This window comes from Xyrauchen texanus, chromosome 40 (assembly GCF_025860055.1).
Source record: "Xyrauchen texanus isolate HMW12.3.18 chromosome 40, RBS_HiC_50CHRs, whole genome shotgun sequence".
In the NCBI taxonomy this organism is placed as follows: Eukaryota; Metazoa; Chordata; class Actinopteri; order Cypriniformes; family Catostomidae; genus Xyrauchen; species Xyrauchen texanus.
Genome location: NC_068315.1, coordinates 22,646,666 through 22,671,504, shown reverse-complemented (window position 1 = coordinate 22,671,504; position 24,839 = coordinate 22,646,666). Strand labels below are relative to the sequence as shown.

At 43.9% G+C, this 24,839-nt stretch overlaps 1 protein-coding gene across 1 annotated transcript in view; it reads left to right on the top strand.

Annotated features, from left to right (window-relative positions):
- LOC127633694 (myosin-16-like) overlaps positions 1-24,839 on the top strand; it is an 84,840-nt gene that overhangs the window by 48,397 nt on the left and 11,604 nt on the right. Inside the window, exons 8-13 of the mRNA XM_052112950.1 lie at positions 7,619-7,675; positions 13,222-13,308; positions 14,626-14,871; positions 21,622-21,739; positions 21,946-22,073; positions 23,313-23,509. Of these exons, the coding sequence (XP_051968910.1) occupies positions 7,619-7,675; positions 13,222-13,308; positions 14,626-14,871; positions 21,622-21,739; positions 21,946-22,073; positions 23,313-23,509 (833 nt within the window). The remainder of the gene's footprint in view (positions 1-7,618; positions 7,676-13,221; positions 13,309-14,625; positions 14,872-21,621; positions 21,740-21,945; positions 22,074-23,312; positions 23,510-24,839) is intronic.

Sequence of the window (24,839 nt, the reverse complement as noted above, 5' to 3'; positions counted from 1 at the left end):
AGTGGCCCTCTCGGGCCTTCAGAGATCCCCCTTCGAGCCACTAGAATCAGTTGAGCTCAAAAGACTTCTCTCTGAAGACGGCCCTCCTGATCGCGCTAACTTCCATCATGAGAGTCGGGGACCTACAAGCGTTCTCTGTCAGCGACACTTGCCTGGAGTTTGGTCCGGCAGACACTCACGTCATCCTAAGACTGCGACCGGGCTATGTGCCCAAGGTTCCTACAACTCCCATCAGAGACCAGATAGTGAACCTGCAAGCGCTGTTCTGGGAGGAAGCAGGCCCAGCCCCTTCGTTGCTGTGTCCAGTGCGCGCCATGCATACTTATGTGGACCACATGCAGAGCTTTAGACGTTCTGAGCAGCTCTTTGCCTGCTTTGGTGGATAGCGGAAAGGGAACGCTGTCTCCAAACAGAGGCTTTCCCACTGGGTGCTTGACGCCATAGCATTGGCCTATCACACCCAGGCCATGCCCGCCCCCTTGCGGGTTCGAGCACACTCAACAAGAAGTGTGGCATCCTCATGGGCACTGGCCACAGGCCCCTCCCTAGCAGACATATGCAGAGCAGCATGTTGGGCAACACCCAATACCTTTACGAGATTTTGCAATCTCAGGGTCTAGTCGTCATCCCTTGTTCTCTCAGGTGCAAGCCAGTGGAACTCGGTAACATGGAAACAACTAACCTGGTGTACAGCTTGCATCTAGCGCCATTCCCCTCCACTGAGGCGATCTCGTGCGCTATTATCCCAGGAGATCCCACTAACTCGGCTCCCTGGGCAACTCCTCCCTAGCCCTCTGGTCCAAGAATTCAGTGGAGACCCACTGACCAGAATTCCCTGACCAGACCCACTACGAGTACTCAAACTACTCTGTACTGGAATAGTTGCTCCACAGGACGGGCCCCCGTGTGGACTGTGTGTATTTTCCGTGGTACGGTCCCCTTTTGTGCGGGGTCTTTTCCCCCTGAGAGAATAGGAATTGGAAAAGAACGCCTTTCCCGACGCGTGTGATAGCGTTAAAATGGCCCCAGCCGCTTTAGCTCTATGCGAGAAACATAGAGAGAGAAAAGGCGCTGCTGGCGCAGCCTGCTATGCTTGGCATGTCACCTTGTTCCACCCTTCGGGATGTAGGGAACCAGAAGGTTATGACAATCTTATGGGGCGTTGGGGAAGGGTACGTGAAGTCTGACGTGGCCTGTCGCTTTGGCACACAACTGCCTGCCCGCACCTGCGTCAGCAGTGCACGTACACGGTTCATCGCATGGCGTGATTAAATATGGACTCCTAGTGTCGCTTCTTCGACACAACATCCCATTCCCTCCATCAGGGAATGGAGCTTACAATAGTAACCTAGACATTATAGTTTATGCTATATGACTTACATGATAGTCATAGAATGACCATATACTCTTTGCATAATTTTATTAACCTTACCAAGTAAAATAACAGGGCTTAACATTTTATGTGGATTTTCTGTTATTCTTCTTTCAAGAGGGAAATTGGTAAGACAAGATTGTTATTGCAGATCATTATTAAAGTCAGCAGCAATAGAACAAATAGTAGGATATACAACAAATATTGCTTTATATCCTATTTTTGGGGATGAGGAAATAACTCCTCTTCAAGTCAAACAATGTCGAATGCAATATGCTGGTTTAGAATCGGTATAAAACACAGGGCATATTGTGCTTGCGTAACATTGTTGAATGCAGACACAAACAATAAAAGACTATCAAACTATTTAACAGACACATAAAACATCTGAACATCTGAACTGTGAATATAATGACAAGTGTTTACCTAGTCTCTCTCTGTGTTGGTGGCGCAGATGCAGATTTGAATCTCTTTAGTTGCATAGTTCAAATGTTGACGTAATGTAAGGAGACAGTTTTTGACTAATATTTATGTAGATAAATAACTAGTCAGTCACACTGATTTTGACAATCTTGGAAGCTGGTCTGGTATAAATGAGCCATGTCTGATTTTGGAATGTTGTTATGACATCACAATCAGCCCAGTTTGCAGCCCCCCCACTTCAAAACTGGTTCTGTTGCTGGTGCCCCAGCACCATACAGTATACAATAAAGGAGCATTTTCTCTAAGACTGTGTCTTCATCTCATGTAAGTGTACATAATTCTAAACATATTTTTTAAAAATACTATTCTACAATTACTATTTATTTCTGTATAAAGGTTTAGCAATAAGCAAAAAAAATACTGAGTGCACCTTGAAAGGGACTTTGGTGCTAATATGTACAAGAGCTGTAAACTGTTTTTTTAATGCCATGCTGATGTGCAAATGAAGTAGACTAAACAGATTTGAGACATTTTGTTGATTCCTTAAACCATGAAGATTAATTCAGTATCAATTCTTTTGAACCATATTGAGTCATTATTATTCACGTTCCTCTCTCTTATGTTTTACTGAGCTTTCCACAACAATAAAAGACTACATGAGATGGGCAAGACAAGAGACAGAGAAAGAGTTTCTGGGCTTACCGTCTATAGTACCCCTCTGACACAGGGGTTCCTGCAGACTACACTGCATAATCAAGCTTGTTTAGAAAACACAGACACTCTTTGTCTCAGGCTTGCTTGCTATAATGATGTTGAAAGACGATCTGTGTGTTGGTGAGTGTGGGCATGTTTTCATTTTCAGCTAGGGCATTCACTGTATCACACAAAGCTTGCTTTTTTAAGACTCTATTAATTGCAATGCAGGTAGAGACAAAGTTTCACATGGCTGCTGAAGAGCCCTAAACACTGGGTTTTTATTTCAGTCTTCTTATTTTGTGTATATTGTATATTATTAGATTTATATTGTATATTGTGTTGTGTAACAAGATAAACTGTTTTATGTGTAAAGCAGATGTTTATTGTAATTGTCATACTGCTATGTTGCTTGGAACTGCACCCAAGGCTTTCACCCACTGTTGCACTTGTGTATATGGTTCAGTGACAATAAAGGGATTTGATTGGATTTAAATGGGTCAACACAGGTGAAGTTTTTTTTCTGTGCAATGATTTAATGTTAAAGGAATAGTTTACACAAAAAATACATTTGTGTAATTTTCTACTCACCCTTATGTTATTCAAAACCTGTGTGACTTTCTTTCTTATGAAGAACCTAAAAAGAAAATGTTAATGAATATCACAGTTTGACTTTTGAGTACAATAGCAGTGGATAGTCACTCACTTTAATTTTTAAAAAAGGACATAAATGTAGTTCATGGGGGCCTGGGTAGCTCAGCAAGTAAAGTTGCAAGTTCACTCCAGGGCGGCCTGAGTGAATTATCAATTATCCTTTTAAGCAATATTAAAAGAACAGTGTACTGTATACTGTAACTATTACGGTGAGAACTGTAATAGTTCCCTGTCTGTCACTCACTAGACGTTGTGTCAATGTAGTGACACTAAGGGAGCCCCAATCACACCTGATATTTGAGAAAAGGCCAATGAGAATTGGCGAGTGGATTTGCATGCCACTCCCCTGGACATATGGGTATATAGTGCATCCGGAAGTATTCACAGCGCTTCACTCTTTCCACATTTTGTTATGTTACAGACTTATTCCAAAATGGATTAAATTCATTATTTTCCTCAAAATTCTACAAACAATACCCCATAATGACAACGTGAAAGAAGTTTGTTTCTTTGCAAATTTCTTTGCAAATTTCTTAAAATAAAAAAAAATCACATGTACATGAGTATTCACAGCCTTTGCCTTGACACTCAAAATTGTGCTCAGGAGCATCCTGTTTCCAATGATCATCCTTGAGATGTTTCTACAACTTGATTGTAGTCCACCTGTGGTAAATTCAGTTGATTGGACGTGATTTGGAAAGGCACACACCTGTCTATATAAGGTCCCACAGTTAACAGTGCATGTTGGAGCACAAGCCAAGCCATGAAGTCCAAGAAATTGTCTATAGACCTCCAAGACAGGATTGTGTCGAGGCACAGATCTGGGAAAGGGTACAGAAAAAATTCTGCAGCATTGAAGGTCCCAATGAGGTCAGTGGCCTCCATCATCCGTAAATGGAAGAAGTTTGGAACAACCAGGACTCTTCCTAAAGCTGGCCGCCTGGCCAAACTGAACGATCGGGGGAGAAGGCCCTTAGTCAGGGAGGTGACCAAGAATCCGATGGTCACTCTGACAGAGCTCCAGTGTTTCTCTGCAGAGAGAGGAGAACCTTCCAGAAGAACAACCATCTCTGCAGCACTCCACCAATTAGGCCTGTATGGCCAGAAGGAAGCCACTCCTCAGTAAAAGGCACATGGCAGCCTGCCTGGAGTTTGCCAAAAGGCACCTGAAAGACTCTCAGACCATGAGAAACTAAATTATCTGGTCTGATGAAACAAAGATTGGCCTGAATGGCAAGTGTCATGCCTGGAGGAAACTAGGCACCGCTCATCACCTGGCCAATACCATCCCTACAGTGAAGCATGGTGGTGGCATCATCATGCTGTGGGGATGTTTTTCAGTAGCAGGAACTGAGAGACTAGTCAGGATTAAGGAAAAAGATGAATGCAGCAATGAACAGAGACATCCGTGATGAAAACCTGCTCCAGAGCGCTCTGGACCTCAGACTAGGGTGAAGGTTCATCTTCCAACAGGACAAAGTGACGTGAAATTTTCAAAGATTTCAAACAAACTTCTTTCACGTTGTCATTATGGGGTATTGTTTGTAATTTTGAGGAAAATCATTAATTTTATCCATTTTGGAATAAGGCTGTAACATAACAAAATGTGGAAAAAGTCAAGCGATGTTATGCACTGTAAAAAGAGACAGCTTACATCCACTCATTCAGATTTGTTCTTCGGAGCCGATCAGTGTAGAGCTTCCACTGCAGTTCCATTCACCTCAAAGAGTATACAAAGCTGTTGGATATATGGCGCATTTACATCGAGTTCTCTCTCCTCACACAGATAAGTGCAGAGAATGCCCCTGGGCACTTAAGCAGTGACACTAAGAGAGTAATTAAGAGGGAAGCACTGATGGAGAGCATCTTTTTAAAGATGCTTTTCCATCTTTGTGCAGTCACAATCGCTGTCTCATGTGTATGGGTCGTAGTCACACTGAGACAACATTCGTGGATGGCTCATGTTCTCATTGCAAGAATATGACCATGGCAACGTTGCGATCACGGCTTTCTTTCATAGAGGGAAAGCCACTCCAACCGCTCCCCATCCTGGTACTTCAGCTTGCATGCACAAGGCCACGGCGGTGATTTGGGGGTTTCAATGGGAAAATTTCCACCGGGCGAATCCCCATGGACCTCCCATTCCCCAGCATGCTTGTTTCCAGCGGTCGAGTTCATGGATGAGTCTAAATATCTAAGTATTTTATTTGGAATGGTAAACAACCTCTTTTGCATTTCAGTAAGTTAAATAGACCAATTATTTAATAAGGTTTAGACCTCCCCAAAATTATGTTTTATTACTATACTTTTAATCTTAGACATCTGGCCCATTGGTCTCTTCCACCAGAGAGAGCCCCTCCCTGGTACAACATTGAACAAGCAAATTAAATTAAATTTCAATCTCACCATTGCAAAGTCTTTGTATTAAATTGCCTACAGAAGTCAAAATGCATCCTATTATTTCACATTTACATTCAGTATGGGGTTAAGTGGTACAAGGAATTTTTTAGGTTACAAACTTGTAATTACAAGGGTATTATGCTATAAATGTGGTTTATGGGGAAATTTCTAGTGTTGAAATAATACTAAATTATGTTTTTTTCTGAAAATGTAAAATGCAGAAAGATTTTTGTGAGGGTTAGATTGAGGGGATAGAATCTATAGTTCGTACAGTATAAAAATCATTATGTCTATGGAGAGTCCTCATAATGATAGTTGCACCAACGTGTGTGTCTGTGTGTGTGTGTGTGTGTGTGTGTGTGTGTCCGAAAGAGAGCTAAATCTGACATATCCCTGACAAAAGCGATTCATAAACAAAGCTGCAAAAGTTTTCTTTTAGTGAAAGTGTTAGGTTGTGGGTTATAGATCATTACAGTAATTATAGCTTTGTATAAAAACAATAGAAGTTTATGGATTGTGTAGAGAGAGTTTGGAGATTTGCTATGCTAGTGTAAAGGGGGTGTGGATTTTCTTGCAGCCTGCCGAGGTGAGCTTGTGTTTGCGTGTGTGTGTGTGCCAGTTTGACTCGGTGTGACTGCTGCTTGGTCATGGCTGTGCTCTCTGCTGAAGTCCTTCGCTGGCATGTGAGTACTCTTCTTCACTGGCTTTCTTTCATTTTTCATGGTTTGCGGTTTTGCACCTTCTTGTTGGATGTGTTGTGCTTTGTATCGGCCAAATTCTGCTTGTCCTTTCTTGCAAAAAATATCAAAATATCAATGTCATGAACTATAATTTGTTTTACAATTCAGCTATTTTGAAGTAGGAATGAGTCATTTAGGCCTTTGGGTTTGAGTTGAATCTCTCTCTCTCTCTCTCTCTCTCTCTCTCTCTCTCTCTCTCTGTGTGTGTGTGTGTGTGTGGGGTGCTGAATTAGTTTGATCTCAGGTAGTCAGCATGTATGTTATGGGATGTCCTCCAGCTATACAGTTCAGACAAACTTCCTGCTGCAGACATAAAGATATGTAAAAAAGATATATTGTGCCACAAGACATTTATGATGGTGCTTGCACTTGTAGTCTTAAATTTATGTCAATAGGAATGTCATTACTGACATTTACATCTTAAATAGTGCATTTTTTGTTTGTTTCCCCCTCGTTATTTGTAATATTATAATTTAAAAAATTAGAATGTGATAAATGATTACTGTAAATTTACTGTACTTGTTTGTTGTTTGTTCACGAAAAAGTATTTTAAAGACTTGACCTTGAATACTTGCTTTGTGATATTTTCACAAGAATTCCAGCATGTCCCATCTAGTTGGCTGTTCAGTCTTCCTCTGTGGTTGCACACTGTATGATTATACCGCCACCCTGATTGGAGACCTTATCTTAGATTTGGACTTATTTACTATAGAAAGAAAGGAGTTTTTTTCTGCATATAAATTAATGCAAAAAAACAAGGCTGTTAGAATATGTCAAATGTGTGGTGGAATCATGTTTAAACATTATCAAATTCTCAAAATATCATAAATTCTATGTTGTTGATATTCTTTTTATTACAATACAAAACAAAAAATTATAAAGTAAAATTGGCTCATTTTGTTGCATTGTATCCACTGTGTCCATTTGGCAGAAAACATTCTTTCCCCCTGCTTAGCTAAAAAGTATTGTCAAAATGCATAATAAAATGAGCATGAATATTCGCTTGATAACATGATAAAAGCTACAGCCTTTCCATCATTAAAGCCGAAGTGTGTAATGCACCACACGCATCACCAAACAGAATTGCAAAAATAATGTCTGTAATTTTTTTTTTCTGATATGAAAAGAATATGTAGAGATAACATAGAATGTTAGCAGAATGTTTTCAAAAATGGAAGCATGCCATGCATCAATAATTCTTAATAAGTTCATGTTATAATTTCATGAGTAAATGTTAAGCTGTGTACTATATACTACAGTATTCCAAGCATGTACTATAATTGTATGTGTGTTCTGTAAAGGCCCAGAGTAATGTCAACCTGTTTTTATCCCACAGGTCCGTATTGAGGAACTAGAGGAAGAACTGGAGGCAGAGAGAGGCCTACGGTCCAAGGTACAACAAAGAATGCTAGCACAACCTTAAAGGGATAGTTCACCCAAAAATGAAATTCTGTCATCATTTAATCACCCTAGTTGTCCTAAACCAGAAAGACTTTCCTTCTACCATGAGATATAAAAGTGATAAAAGGCAGATCGTTCAGTTAGCATCAATCACCAATCATTTTCACTACATCTTTTTTTTTCTCCATACAATGAAAGTGAATTGTAAATAAGGCTAATGTTCTCCTAACATGTTCTCCTAACTCTTCTGTGTTCCACTGTGGGGGTAAAAAAAAGACTTTGGGTTTGGAACAACATAAGGGTGAAGAAATGATGACATAACATAAATGTTTGGGTTAAATATCCTTTTAATGAATGTCCTATGTTTTTTAATGGACTTGAAGCTCTTTTTCAGCCCAGCATCCCCTAAACACACAAGTTTAGTTTAGATCTTTTTCCAAAGGATTTTCAGATAAGCAAGTCCCAGCACACTGAATGTCATTAGCTTATCTGGGACTTTTTGACTGATGAGGTATTTGTGGCACTTACATTTATAAAGTACCTAAATGTACCTGGAAACCATTTGAGGCTAACGTCAACCTTCAAAATCTCCTTTAAAGCATAAGGAAAAAGTAGTGCAAGGCAAAAAACTACAGATGCTATTAACTTAGCTTTTTCAGTGGTGTCACAGTAGTTCTGCAGTTTTCAAAATAGTGCCGCTTTTTAAGGAACAAGCTATATTTTCTATCAAGTAGCAATGTGACAAAACACTTGCATCAGTGCTACTGTTTTGTGTTATTTTTTATAGCAAAATATTTTGTCAGTTAAATGCTGCTTACTTTGAGAATTATGCCCATTAGTTTGTGCCATAATATATGACTCTGATTTTAAATTAGATGATCAGATATCATTAGAAATAGATGGCTGTATATAATGATATTTTGCCTTTAAATTGCTTCTATGTAGTTATCTACTTGTTTCTAGTGCAGTAGCTTAGTGTTGTTAACTATGTTTGCAAAAGGCTAGCTTGAAACTGTTTATCTACATTATTTGGCAAGATACATTTTCTAAATATCCTCCCCAACACCACCTTCTATGTGCAACATTTTTTGAGTGGGATATGACATGTAACACAGTATTAAAGTCTTGACCTCGCAATGAAAATGAATTAATTGCGATTGATGACAGCCATCTGGTCTGATATGGTAATATGGCCGTGTAGCAAGCACTCCTAATCCTGAACAGATTAGAAAGGTATCAAGTATCAGGTGGAAGGGAGGTCATGTCAGGGGCTGTGTGGAATAAGTATGGCATTGGTTTTAGTTGTATTAGCTCTGAGGGGCAGAGAGTGTAGGAGCAGACACCCTGTGGATGGTGAGGGTGAGGGGGGGGGGCAGGGATTACGCCTCTGGTTCAGCCCAAATCATCTGCACCTGGAATAATACAGCCAGTTTGTTTCAAATCAGCAGAGGGGGCAACCCTTGTCACAGCCCAACTCATGTCAGTCAAACTGTCCCTTAGAGACATGTAATCTGCAGTTAAGCAGACAGTAGCCATATGACAGCAGTCTGATGGATACAGGCACTGAAAGTCTGAGTGGGTAAATCTCTGAGAAAGAATTGTGTTCACTGATAGCATTGTTTATTTGCACAAGCTGTCTCAATGAAGTGATTATGCAATAATTACGCAATTACAGTCACAAGAATCTTTGGTAGGTGCCATTTGCAGGGCAACATTCCTCAGCCAATAGGATGGTTCTAGGTTGTGGAGAATGCAGCAGACCACTATGATGTGGCATACTAAATTTGGACTGTACAACACCACTGTTATCCAGGCACTTGACTACACTATGCAGCTATAAAAATTGTACACAAACATCTCTCTTTAATACAATTCCATTTACTACCTGCTTTTCGTGGATGGTAATAGCATTATTTGCACCAGACGGACAGATAGATTGATTACACTGAATTAGGAAACAGTAGGTCAAACGCTTTGCTGCTGAAAAAATAAATAAAAAAAAAAGCATATTTTTTATTAAGACTCATTTACATAGAAACCAAATCTGATATTGACTTTCATTAAGTAATCAGTTTTCATTTGTCTGGATGACCAAAAATAAAAGCATTGTACCCATAAACAAGCTTAAAATCTTTGCAAAGCACATCTATTCATGTCATGATGGCTAAAGCCCAGCACTTATAGGTACTTGTGTTGCAAGCTACCGGAGATAGTTACCTTTTAAAAGGTGACATTATTGAGCACTGTGATCTTTTTATTGCTCTAAGCAAAAAAATGTCTAATAAAACATGTGCATGAATATTGCCTTACAGAGTGACATGCCTCTTGGCTATATACATGAAGATGTCTTTACAGTATGTTGGGTGGCATTCCTAATGGAGCTGTGCTATTCCTAATCCACTGTAGAGTGTGAGAGTCAAGCACCGACATGCATACCTTTATCTCTCTGTCCCTTTACCTGACTTCATGGACCACCCCCCCACCCCCACCCCCACAAGACCCACCCTCCTGCGGATCTAACACATACCAGCTGCAGACAGACATCACATTGTTCTTTCTTCTCTCTTTCACAGATAGCATCAGACATCAAGAGAAACTGACAGCATTATATTCCAGAGGTCTTCCACAAAGGAATTTTAACCCCACCCATGCAAATACACAAGCCAAAAGTACACCTGCTCCCTGAAAATTAAATTGCCATTAGACCATATTATCATTAGTTTATGATCATACGGATATCAATATCTGGCAATTCTGTGGATCCGATGGTTGGGGGTAGAGTTAATAAAATATGTATTTCTGTTGACTATTCAGGGCTGGACTGGTAATCTGGCATACCGGGTATTTTCCCTGTGGCCCGACGCACTTTGGGGCCGATCAGGGGCAGACTGGCCATCGGGAGAACCGAGCTGGCCGGTGGGTCGGCCGCGAAATGTGCCAAATGGGCCGTGATAAGCTAAAATAAGGTGCTTATGCATAACGGACAACAAAAGAGGACAGCAATTTACCAGTACCATGTAAAATCCGATTTATCTTCCCAGTCCAGCCCTGACTGTATTACATAATTTACAACTAAAAGTACAACTTGATTTTGATGCGATTCTGTGGAAATTTTACAAGGAACCTGAAACTCACATGTGGCATTAGACATGCGCTCAACGACAGTTCCTGCTTCAGTCACAGGGGGCAGTGATTCAAATTTCAGTAAGCATAGACCGATTTCAGCAGCAATGCTTTTGATTAACCAGTGTTGGGGAGTAGCTAACCACAATTAGCAATGTACTAACATAACTACATTTAACAGTAGCTTGGCAGTAGCTCAGCTGCTTTTAAAACAGTGTTTTAAAACCTCATCCTCTGTCCTGACCAAATTGCTCAATGCTTTCACCATCTTCATTGTTTGTATTCACCGCTCTGTAGAAGAATTCTTATGTGCGCAGGCATGTAGTGTTTCTTTACAAAGTGACATCGCCAACTACTGGCCTGGCATGCATAATACAGCGTTTTTAGTAGCTTTTGCGGATTCGTGTGAATGGGGATTGTTTTGACAACGTTGTCGTCTGCATGCAAAACTTTTAAAAAACCCAAAGGAAAAACTTTTCAGTTTTTAGTACATCGTTGTCGTGTAAACGTACCCTAAATCTCCAGGACATTTTTGTAGAGTAATGTCTGTATGTGACCTGTACAGCTGAAACTTGCATGTCAATGGCAAAAAAGTCAATATATACAATAAACAAGAACACAGGTGAGGGGAGAATCTATTCATGTACAGTATGATCCATACTCAATATTATGTGACAAGCACAAAACATCAGCCCAAGAAGTGTTTGACATACAAATTAGATCTTTAGGGAGGTAGGTTACACCTTGGCACAGCAGGAGGCTAAATATTTTTTTTTAAAGGCGTCTGATCTGTTCTGTTTTTATTTTATGTCCATTATTAACTGTATTAATGTTACTATTCATGAAATGTATTAAATACATTTAAATTCATTCGATTTATTTAACTAAAACAATCATTAATAAATGTTATCAGTGTACATTTTGTTATTAACATTATTGGTTTGATAATAACATTGTAAAAATGGCCTCATTAAGTAGCTTAAGGCGGAGGGCGTTGCCGGGTCCTGATTATACACACCTGGTCCCTTATCGGGCTAATCAAGCCTCCGAGAGGGATAAAGGCAAACTGCAGAGGATTGTGCGGGAGAGAGAGATCGTTTACGGACATGTCCGTCATGTGTGTTTGTGTCTTCTGTTTTAAATTTATATTAAACTATTATTTATATCGTCAAGCCGGTTCTCGCTTCCTTTCCATTGACTACGTTACACTTGTGTAGCGAACTACTTTTTCAAAAGAGTATCTTGACTATAGCTTAACTACTTTATATTATGAGTAGCTTGTAGCTTGCAAACAACTGCTGCCAAATTCACTGATGATTAGTTTGGTTCTGGCTAGCTAAGGAGCTGAACACTTTCATACACTGATATATAACTGTCAGTTATGTTATTGAAGTGAGAACAGAAACACTTTAAATGTTAAAACATTTAGTTAATTTACTGTTATGAGTTAATTAATCAATCGATTGATTCAATGTTGGTGCTTTTATTAAGTATAATGATTTTATTTATTTGGGTGTTTTGGTTTTTAATCAGCCAATCAACTTGCAGACCACTTTGAATACATCATAGACCACAATTTGAGAGCCACTAGCTTTTTTTGTGTTCAAGATATGCTTTCATGTGTTGTAGTACAATCAAATTTCTTGTTTGTTCATTTTACAAACCATCTGTTCGACAGCAGTCGGTGAGGATATTTATTGCTCGTTTCAACAATGGGATCGGCAAACATCATCTGCATGTGTGTTTGGTTAAAATGTTATTATTGGTTTATGTTGAACGTATGAATCAGTTATTGGCCTTGTGGGTCTTGGTGTTCTTCGTGTTTTAGACTTTATTGACTTTCTATAACATAATGTCAGGTTTTAATTAAACATGTGCAAGTAGCATAATTTGCTCACATTTTTAAGTGTGTCATACACTTGTAGTGCCCTTTTTTTTTCTTTTTTAACTGCAACCATGAAATAAGATCAGTTCATATTAACTAAGCTGATCATCATCAAATACTAAATGAAGGGGTTATTTGCATTCAGTGTTGCTATGTGGTTGTGTCTTCATACATTTAGCACATTTTTGTACAAATGAGCTATCTATCCACTTACTTTCCACTGCACTTAAGAGAGTAAGCGCAAATGTTTTTCAGTCTAACCCATCAAACTAGACCGTTATGGTTGGTTTTAATCACATCCCCACATCTGTCACCAGCCCCACTTTAACTGTACACACATACTCGTGCCCTGACCTGAAAATGGATTGTCTCTTTTTCATCTCAAGTTAAAGTGGAACACCTCCAAAAATTATGCATTTAGATTTAGCATCTATCCTGTATGTAGTTAGGCTAGTTAAATAAGTATTGATGTCAGCTAGTATTACAAAGCAACAAAAGCACTGCAAATTCAAGTTCATTTTCTTTTGTAGGTGGAAAAGCAGCGAGCTGACTTGACCCGTGAACTGGATGACCTGACTGACAGACTGGAGGAAGCAGGGGGAGCCACAGCCTCTCAGGTACACAAAAACTCTTTATAATTGTTGCCCTTACAGAAAACTACATGGCAGTATTATGATTCAGGAATGGTATCAGATGGCAATACCATTGTTCTTAAAACTGGTAGTTCTCAACTGTAGGTTGGTTTTGGTTTTGGCTTTTTAAATATTGGCTGCTGAGAGCATGTGACTATTGAAATTCAAAAGCCATTTGTAAATCAAAAGTTCATGGTCATTTTAATACATTTCAATGTATTTTGTTTTCAAGAACATTTTGTTTACATTTGTATGGAGCTAAATCTATGACAAAAATATTTTAATTTTGTGAATTTGAATTCCAGACATGCAGTATTTAGCTAAATTTAATTTTCAGTGGTGTATTTCATAGATATTCTAATTATAACATTTACAGCAGAAGAAATTAAATATTAAAAATTCAATATAGAATTCAATATTCAAAATGCAGAAATTCAGATCTTAAAGAAAGTAGGCCAGAGGTAAGCTTCTGGGTTCCACAGGGAAAAAAAGAGGAGTTCAGAGAAGTCGAGCTGAGCATTTTGGCCAATCACAGAACTACAATGTCAATTCCAGCATTACGGATGTGATATTTGCAGTGAAAGCCCATTGTTACGGACGTGACAGTTGTGAAAGCGACACTTACTTGAGGGGAAAATCAAAACGCTGAAACTTGTAGACTTTGATCTCTGAGACATCTGTATGACATAACCATCAAGGCTGCATGATGGGATAGAAACCCATTATAATCAATGATGCTATCTACACTGCGCTGCGTCCATCATGCCAACAATAGGATGTCCCTGCCCATTTTGCACTGCACACGCTGGCTCTATTACACAAATTAAACAGTTTAGAACGTACGTGTTGACGTGTCCAGTTTAGACAGCCTCAAGCCGTTGCATCAATGGACGCTCCCGGTATAGATAGAGTGTCAGACAGAGCTGCACAAGCAGCGCCAGTAAGCTGAACACGTAGAGCAACGCAACAATTATTATCATATTACAGTTCGTTTTGCAAAATTTGTCAAAATGTTCACTTCCCAAATGCTGGCTCTAAATGCAGTAGCTTGAAACAAGTCACAAATCAAAGCAATGGTCAGTCATCTATATCAGAATAATCATAGTGAAAGAAGGAGCACCGATGGTGTGTTTCTTTCATTGGCACATATGATTTCATATGAAGCATCCATAATGCATTTTCATGAGTGTTTAAAGTATAGAAGGGAGACCATTTGATAATAAGTTATATTAGTGTGTTCACAGAAAGAGAAAGAGGGTAACTTACTTGGTTTGAAATCTCTGTCTGTCTTTCTCTGTGTAGATGGAGATGAATAAGAAGCGTGAGGCAGAGCTGCAGAGGCTCAGGAGAGAGCTGGAGGAGTCATCAGTCCAAGCAGAGGCGGTGACAGCGGCGCTGAGGAAACGTCACAGTGATGCTCTGGCGGAACTGGGAGAGCAGTGCGAGGGCCTGCAGAGAACTCGAGCCAAACTGGAGAAAGAGAAGCAGAGCCTCAGGCTAGAGGTGGATGACCTGGGAGCTTCACTCGACACCCTGCATAAAGCCAAGGTCTGTTATGCCGAACATACTTAATCACTTATGAGAGTTATTATTGTAGCAAATGTACAATGAGAACACTGTCCTGATGCTGAATTGTTGTAAAATCCTACTCAGAGCATGGAAATAAGATTTTAAAGGACTTTTATTGGGACTACTCGTGAAATGTTCTTCTTACAAAGAAACGTCTAGGTTACGTATGTAACCTCAGTTCCCCGATGGAGGGAACGAGACGTTGTGTCAGAGAACGACACTAGGGGTCTCTCTTGAGAGCCGATATTCACCTCTGTACTATGAAAAAAGGCCAATGAGAGTTGGCAGCCAGTATTTGCATGTCCCGCCCCCGGACATACGGGTATTTAAGCGGCGCAAATACGGGAGTTCATTCAGGATTTTTCTGAGGAGCCGGAAATGGTCCGGCCACAACAGGGGCTCGGCTCAGCGACGTGGCAAGGGGGACACAACGTCTCGTTCCCTCCATCGGGGAACTGAGGTTACATACGTAACCTAGACGTTCCCCTTCTGTCGCTCTCTTACGTTGTGTCAGAGAACGACACTAGGGGTCCACTTAAAAAGCGCCATGCGCTGAGCCATGTACGTGATCCGCTGATACAGGAGCGAGCAGGTATTCCTATGTGCAGAACGACCAACTGTATCAGCCGCACGTACCCTTCCCCAATGCCCCATTTAAGCCATCAGGATTCCTTATCGTTACCCCGGAGGAAGGAACAAGGTGACGGCCGCCAACATGGGAACGGGCCAGCCTGGCTGGGCCTCTTTTCTCTCTATGTTTCTCGCATAGAGCAACTACGGCCGGGGCCCTTACACGCATTGAGGGAAGGGGGTCTTAGCCCTTGGTAGGGCGGGGAAGACCCTGCGGAGGCCACACCTACCCGGAGGGGAGGCAAATTTGAGTGGCACATACATCGCATGGCCTATACCTAGGCCTTATGCGGAACAGTAGTGCAGTGGTAGCACCAGCCTCAGAGAGGGGGGAGCATACAGCACGGCACCTGAGGCAGCTGTGACTGCCTAAGGGAAACACGGCGTCAACTCACGTGAGGGGACAGAACCGTGGTTTTACACACAGGGGGAGTCCGAGCAGGAGGCCTTACCTGTGGGGCCCCTATACCAGTACAGGGTAGCTAGCGGTACCCGCAGTGGTTTGGGTCGGCGAGTCCCTCCGCAGAACTGCGACCCGCAAGGGCTAGGGGAGGAGCCAACCAGTGTCCCAAGCCTGGGATCTCCTGGGAAGAAGGCGCACTGTTTCCCCTGGTTAGGGGGAAGGGCGCTGGGTGCAAGCGATCCACCCGGTCAGATCATCGGCGTGTCACCGAGTTCTACGGGCTCGGTACCTGAGAGAACACAGGACGAAACTGACTCAACTCGGAGATTGTAGAATCTCGCAATAGTGTTAGGTGTTGCCCAGCCCGCAGCTCTACAAATGTCTGCTAGGGCAGTGTCCCTAGCCAGTGCCCATGAGGACGCAACACTCCTGGTGGAGTGGGCTCGGACCCGCAAAGGGGGGGGCACGGCCTGGGTGTGATAAGCCAGGGAAATGGCATCGACAACCCAGTGGGCGAGTCTCTGCTTGGAGACAGCGTTCCCTTTCTGCTGTCCCCCAAAGCAGACGAAGAGCTGCTCAGAGCGTCTGGTGCTCTGTGTGCGGTCCAGGTAAATACGTAAGGCACGTACCGGACACAGCAGTGAGAGGGCTGGGTCTGCCTCCTCCCGGGGCAGCGCTTGCAGGTTCGCCACCTGATCCCTGAAGGGTGTGGTAGGAACCTTGGGCACGTAGCCCGGTCGCGGTCTTAGGATCACAAAAGTGTCTGCCGGACCGAACTCCAGGCAGGCGTCGCTAACAGAGAACGCATGCAGGTCCCCGACCCTCTTGATGGAGGCGAGCGCGATCAGCAGGGCAGTCTTGAGAGAGAGGGCCCTGAGTCCAACTGAGTCAAGCGGCTCGAAGGGGGTCTCCGGAGTCCCCTCAGGACGACCGAGAGATCCCAGGAGGGAAATAGGTTAGGCCGGGAGGGAATCATCCTCCGGGCACCTTTTAGGAACCTGACGATTAAGTCGTGCTTGCCAAGAGACTTGCCGTCTACCGTGTCATGGTGGGCTGCGATAGCAGCAACATACACCTTGAGGGTGGAGGGGGACAGCCTCCTCTCCAGCCCCTCCTGAAGAAACACGAGCACTGACCTAACTGCGCACTTCTGCGGGTCTTCGGCTCGGGAAGAACACCAGTTCGCGAACAGACGCCACTTCAGGGCGTAAAGATGCCTGGTCGAAGGGGCTCTGGCTTGGTTAATAGTGTCTATGACGGCTAAAGGTAGGCCGGCTAGACCCTCCGAGTCCCGTCCAGGGACCAGACGTGGAGTTTCCAGAGGTCTGGGCGCGGGTGCCAGAGCGTGCCCCGTCCCTGAGAAAGAAGGTCCTTCCTCAGGGGAATTCGCCAGGGAGGGGCTGTCATAAGGAGCGTGAGATCTGAAAACCACGTCCGGTTGGGCCAGTAGGGGGCCACCAGAGTGACTTGCTCCTTGTCCTCCCTGACCTTGCATAGCACCTGTGCAAAAAGGAAGGCTGGGGGAAAAGCGTACTTGCGCAGCCCCACGGGCCAGCTGTGAGCCAGAGCATCTGTCCCCAGGGGAGCCTCTGTGAGGGCATACCAGAGCGGACAGTGGGAGGTTTCCTGGGAGGCAAACAGGTCTACCTGGGCCTTGCCGAACCTGTCCCAAATCAGCTGGACCGATTGGGGGTGGAGCCTCCACTCTCCGCCAGGCAAGGTTTGTCTTGACAGCGCGTCCGCTATCACATTGAGGTTGCCGGGGATGTGAGTGGCGTGCAGCGACTCCAGGAGGAGACGACGGGCGAGCTGTGACATGTGGGGGGAGCGTACTCCGCCTTGGCGGTTTATGTAAGCCACCACCGTGGTGCTGTCTGTCCTGACCAGGACATGTTTGCCACGAATCATCAGAAGAAATTTCTTCAGGGCAAGACGAACGGCCAGCAGCTCTAGGCAGTTGATGTGCCAGCGCAGCGGGCCTTGGTTCCACCGGCCTGCGGCTGCGCGCCCATTGCACACGGCGCCCCAACCCAATTTGGAGGCGTCGGTTGTAACCAGAGCGCGACGGGACACCTGCTGCAAGGGTACCCCTGCCCGAAGAAAGCAGAGGTCTGTCCAGGGTTTGAAGGTTTGGAGGCAGGCAGTGGTAATTTCCACGCCATGCGTGCCGTGGCGCCATGCTCGTCTCGGGACTCGAGTCTGGAGCCAATGCTGAAGTGGTCTCATATGCATCAACCCCAGTGGCGCGACCGCCACGGAGGATGCCATATGCCCCAGGAGCTGTTGGAAACGTTTCAACGGGACCACGGTGCCTGGCTTGAAGGAAGCGAGGCATTCCAGCACTGACTGAGCACGTTCGTTGGAGAGACGTGCTGTCATTGAGACTGAGTCTAACTCCAAACCGAGAAAAGAGATGCTCTGGACTGGGGTGAGCTTGCTCTTCTCCCAGTTGACCTGAAGCCCCAAGCGGCGGAGGTGCTCGAGCACCTGGTCTCTGTGTGTGCATAGTAATTCCTGCGAGGGGGCCAGAATGAGCCAATCGTCGAGGTAATTGAGTATGCGTATGCCCGCTCCTCTTAGCGGGGCAAGAGCCGCCTCTGCGACCTTCGTGAAGACGCGAGGGACAGAGACAGGCCGAAGGGGAGGACCTTGTACTGATACGCCTGGCCGTCGAATGCGAACCGTAGAAAGGGTCGGTGTCGAGGGCGAATTGAGACGTGAAAGTACGCGTCCTTCAGGTCTACCTCTGCGAACCAATCTAGATGCCGAACGCCAGATAGAATTTGTTTCTGGGTGAGCATTTTGAACGGGAGTTTGGACAGGGTCCGATTGAAAACTCGCAGGTCCAAGATCGGTCGTATGCCACCGCCTTTCTTGGGTACAATGAAGTAAGGGCTGTAGAAACCCTTCTTCGTTTCGGTTGGAGGGACAGGCTCTATCGCGTCCTTGATTAGAAGGGAGGCGATTTCCTCGCGCAGGGAGAGGGCATGTTCGCCGTGCACTGCGGAGGAACGAACGCCCAGGAAGGGGGCGGGTTCGTGACAGAGGAGGAGGTCTGATGTCGGCGTCCTCTGGACTCGTCTGAACCGGCCGGCCGGGGAACAGTCGTGGGGCTGAGGGCGGGAGCACCGCATCCTGGGCGCCGGGACTGTTGAGGCCTGAAACACAAGTGCCGTGAGAACGGCATTTGCGGGCCATGTGACCCAGAGGTAAAGGAAATAGCTCTTTTATTGAGAATTTGGGTACCGCAGCCCCCGTCGGGGGTGCGGCAAATGAAAAACACAAGATTCTCCTCCCGGCCCTCCACCGGGGGACGGAGCGGTCTCACCATCTCCGGAGCTAACTTCTCGTCCTCTGGGTCCGCTGTCTCAGGGACGTTTGGGAGCCTTCCGGGTCCTCGACGGGGTCCGTGAGGCAGGGGGCGTACGCTTCCTGCAGTTTGCTCGACGCTGGGGCTGAGAGCTGGGCCCAGGTTGGGGCGGAGCAGAAAGTCTTCTGGCCGCAGGAGGACGCCCTCGGCGAGCAGATGGGGCCTGGGCCGTGGCGGCAGGCTTGCGGCGCGGCATGATGTGAGAAATGGCCTCCGTCTGCTTCTTCACCAGGGAGAACTGCTGGGCAAAGTCCTCCACGGTGTCGCCGAAGAGGCCGAACTGGGAGACAGGGGCGTTGAGGAAGCGAGTCTTGTCGGCTTCACGCATCTCAACCAAGTCCAGCCATTGCTGACGTTCCTGGACCACCAGAGTGGCCATCGCCTGCCCGAGTGCCTGCGCTGTGACCTTCGTCGCTCTCAGGGCGCAGGTCGGTCGCTGAGCGCAGTTCCTGCAGTGTGTCGGGATCAGGGCCACCCCCGTGCATGTTGCGGAGTGCCTTGGCTTGGTGGACCTGCAGGAGAACCATGGCATGCAGGGCGGAAGCGGCGCGTCCGGTAGCGCTGTAGGCCTTCGCGGTGAGCGAGGATGTTGCTCTACAGGACCGGGAAGGGAGTACAGGGCGGCCCCGCCAGGTGGTAGTGCTTCCGGGGCATAGATGGATCGCAACAGCTCTATCCACCTGGGGGATCTCCGTGTACCCGTGGCGCGCTCCGCCGTCGAGGGTGGCGAGGGCGGATGAGTGGAGAGGCTATTTTTATTTTTTTTCTTTTTGGTGCTCTCCACGAAGACGTCAGCTCATCATGCACCTCCGGTAAGAAAGGTACTGGGGGGGGGGGCGAGGCTGTGAGCGGCGCCCCACGCCCAAAAACCAATCGTCTAGCCGTGATGGCTGCGGGGAGGATGGAGGGTTCCAATCCAGGCCCACGCTATTGGCTGCCCGGGAAAGCATATCGGACATCTGCGCGTCGGCCTCCTGCTGGGCGTGCAAGCCCGAAGGCGGCAGCCCAGAGGAGCCCTCAGTGTCAGAGCCCACGCCCTCCGATGTCGCGGCGAACTCATCTGCTTCCATCGCAAGAGGGTAGGCAGACTGGCTGTGAGGTGAGTCGCCGCCACCTCGAGCGGGGACGGGAGTCAACGAGCGTGCTGGGGCGCGGGTGGTCCGAGGGGGCGTACCCGGCAGAGCTGCACCCGCTGCCATCCCCAAATCACCTCCATCGCCAGCCGCATCGTCCTCAATCCCGTGGGAAGAAGGAGCAACGCGGGGGGCGGCTAGAGTGGCTTGCTTACGGTTGTAAGCAAGCCGTGACCGCAACGTTGTCATGGTCATGTTCTCGCAATGAGAACATGAACCATCCACAAACGCAGCCTCGGTGTGATCGCTGCCCAGACACACGAGACAACGCCTGTGGCCGTCGGAAGCGGAGAGTACTCTACCGCACCCAGAAACAACACAGGGGCGGAAAGGCATCTTTAAAAAGACGCGTCCTGAAAAGGACGTTCAACGCCGCTGTGTTTTTGCTCTTTTAGAGGAAATTACTCTTTTAAATAAAATCACTCTTTTATGAATGAAAGACTCGTGAGAGATCTTTCTATCTGCAACTGTCGATGCGCTCAGGGGCAGGAAGTGCACAGCCGTGCAACCAGGAGAAAGCCACTGTTGTGCGCCGCAGAATCCAACAGCATGCAGCAGAGGATAGCAGGAACTCGGTGTGTAGTAACGCAGCAGACTGCAAACACGACCATCGGCTCCGAAGAAATTTTCTGAATGAACTCCCGTATTTGCGCCGCTTAAATACCCGTATGTCTGGGGGCGGGACATGCAAATACTGGCTGCCAACTCTCATTGGCCTTTTTTCATAGTACAGAGGTGAATATCGGCGCTCAAGAGAGACCCCTAGTGTTGTTCTCTGACACAACGTAAGAGAGCGACAGAAGGGGAACCTTTGTTCTCTGTTACATCTACTTGCATAAAAACCAGCTTAAATATGCCTACTGTATGTTGCTGGTATGATGAGGAGACCAAATTGCTAACCAGCTAGCTAAAGACCAGCAGTTTATGCTGGGGGTTTTCTTCCCAGCAGGGCTAATACAAGACTAGTTTGAATCCAGTTTGCATATTTGATCTATGCCAAGGAAATAAATTAATACCATGGAGACCTTACCTCGAACCTCCATGAATCATGGTTGTAGGATGTTCTGCTTGTTTTGTTTGATGTCATCTGAGGCTTTTCATTAGGTTTGTGTGACACGAGCAGGCAACACGGATAGACTGCAGGGCCACTGATCAAAGCTAATGTCATACTTTATGATCATGTGTAACATCAGGCATCCACTGACACACAGTTGAAGAAACTAGAGGACTTACACTCTGAGGCTAACTCCAGGAATGAGGACCTGCAGAAAGCTCTAAATGAGGTCACTGCAGCAAAGAACAGACTCACGGGTGAGACATATGAAGCTGACTTCACTGCACACTAATACTTGTTACTCTTACTTACAATATTACTTGTATAGAAACCTTTAAACTCCAATTTTGATTTAATGGGCCTTTAATCTTTATGCTGCACTGGTTAAGCACTTTTAGTTAGCCTAGTTAACAGCTGCCAGTGTTAAAAGTGATTTAAAATTAATTCAAATTTGCTTTTGCAGCTGAAAATAATGAGCTCGCGAGACAGATGGAGGAGGCGGAGAACAAGGGCAGCCACCTGAGCCGATCCAAAACCGTGCTGATGGCCCAACACGAGGAACTCAAGAAACAGTTTGATGAAGAGGTCAAGGTGTGTGGATAATTAATATGACTCATATCAACAGTATGTGAACCAAGTTTGAGCTAAGCAGAGAGCACTAATATAGGCTGTGGGTTTAATAGTTTGGTAACACTTAACAAAAAGGTTGCATTGGATACATTATTAAAAAGGATACATTAAGTATCATGAACTAACTATGAACAATATATATTTTTGACAGCATTTAAAATAAAGTTTTGTCTTGTTTATGTTTCATTGTAAGTTCATGTCAATTCATATTCATTAAAGGATTAGTTCACCCAAAAATAAAATAATATTTCATCATTTCATCATCTCACCCTCGTGCCATCCCAGATGTCTATGACTTTCTTTCTTCTACTGAATACAAACAAAGATTTTTAGAAGAATATTTTAGATCAATTGGTCCTCTCAATAAGCCAAATTTTTTAAGCTCCAAAGGCAAATAAAGGCAGCAGAAAATTAATTTATATTACTCCAGTGGTTAAATAAATGTCTTCAGATGTGACATTATAGGTGTGGGTGAGAAACAGATAAAAATGTAAGTCCTTAATACAATAAATCTCCACTTTCACTTTCTCATTCTTTTGGTTTTGCCGATTTACATTATTTGTGCATATCGCCACCTACTAGGAGAATTTATGGTAAAAAAAGGACTTAAAAACTTATCTCTTTCTCACCCACAACTTTCATTATACTTCTGAAGGCATAAATTTAACCACAGGATTACTTTAATGCTACATTTATGTGCCTTTTTGAGCTTCAAAGTTCTGGCCACCATTCACTTGCAGTGTGAGGACTTACAGAGCTGAGATATTCTACTAAAAATCTTTGTTTGTGTTCAGCAAAAGAAAGAAAGTCATACACATCTGGGAGGGTGAGTAAATGATGATAGAATTTTCATTTCTGGGTGAACAATTCCTTATTTAAAAAATGTCTTAGTATATGTTGAAAATAACTTTAACCTAGATTAACACAGTATGTGCTTTAAAAGTGTTATAGGCCTATAATATATAACTAATTTATTTAACTAATGCGAACGAAAACAACCTTATTGTAAAGTGTTACTGACAGTTGTGTTTGTGAGTTAAACAGAGTTAAAAAGTCCACAGGGCTATAAGTGCCCATGGTTAAAGAGACACTGGAATTGGTATAAAGTAATAAGTATAAAACAGCATTCAACAGGTCTATTCGTAAGAACTACATTATAGCAGAAATGTGACATGCTGTGTTTGTGTGGGGTATTGTCAGGCTAAAACAGCCTTGAGCAGCAGCATGGCAGCAGTACAGCAGGAGTGTGCAATGTTAAAGGAACAACTGGAAGAGGAGCAGGAGAGTAAACAAGAATTGCAGCGTCTCATCTCCAAACTCAACAGCGACGTCACACACTGGAGGAGCCGCCATGAGGCTGATGCCATCCAGCACTGTGATGAACTGGAAGAAGCCAAGTATGTATTATTGGCATGTACACATATACACACTCCTACATCCTTTTGTGCTTAATGTAATAGGACATGTAGGACATGTCACTGAAACAACATGCTTTGTTGTTCCTGTAACATCATTCAAATCAACAAATAACTGCCCTCTGATTGTAGCGGGTAGAGATAGGGCTGTGATTGGTTGCTCATGCGTTTTTGTTATCTGTCATATCGTTGCGTATTTTACACAATTGATCACAGAACACGTGCGTTGGGTACAAATCCTGTCTTAATATTTACACTTCCTACTATACATATGCAAAAAGCAGTATGTTAAATGAGTGGGATGTCTAAATGGACAGTATTTATGAAAGTAAGCAGTAAGCGAACAGTATCCAGATTACATACGTTATATGGCTGCAATGGGTTTCGGATTTGTCACGGATGTCATCATTGCTTTAGTTGAGGCCTGATATGCCGTAGTTACATTTACATTGCATTTAACGAAGTCAAATCTGATTTTGGTTCAACTTTGCCATAGACTGTTTTCACAACATTCTCCGTTTAACTGCAAATGGCCCTACAGACCAGGATTTCAATCCACAAATGTTTGGTTTGACTTTGTTTAATGTGTGCCCAAACATTGAATAATGTCTGTAATGTCTTAATGCCCTTTCTGATCTTTACAATCAGTTGTTGATTTAAGAGTAAAAAGAAACATTAATTCTTATCATTTGAATGCGGTAGAGAATCAGTTAAACTGAAACGTGTCTATTAGTCGCTCGTTGAACTGCCGCTATTCTGAAAGAGTCTGTACCGTTTTAGCACTTATTATGCATATCTATGTGATCTCAATGACTGTCTGTCTGTCTGTCTGTCTGTCTGTAAATATATATATATATATATATTTACAGACAGTATATATATATACAGTGTATAATGTATATACTGTGTCTAAAATATGTATGAAGTTTTCAGTTGCATTATGCTTACATCCTTATCCTTAAAGAATAGATTATACTTTATTAATGGTCAAAAAGTCAATGTACTTTGAAAGTACAGGAATTTGGACACAGCTAAGATCATTCTCCATCCTTGTAGTTACAAACCCAAACAAACTCAATTTTGCACAAAAACTGTCAATGAATGACAGGAAGAAATGGCTTGCAGTAATTTTCTTTTTTTTTTAAAGAAAAATAGCAAAAACAAATATGAATTAATCTTTTGGGGAAAATAAGAAGAAAAAGAGCTAAAAATATGAATTAAACTGTGGTTTATTTGGAGACGTGGGCAGCAGTCTGATTTTTTTCCCCAATTTGTTTTTTTTGGCCCTCGCCCTCCTCTTGCAGTTTTTATT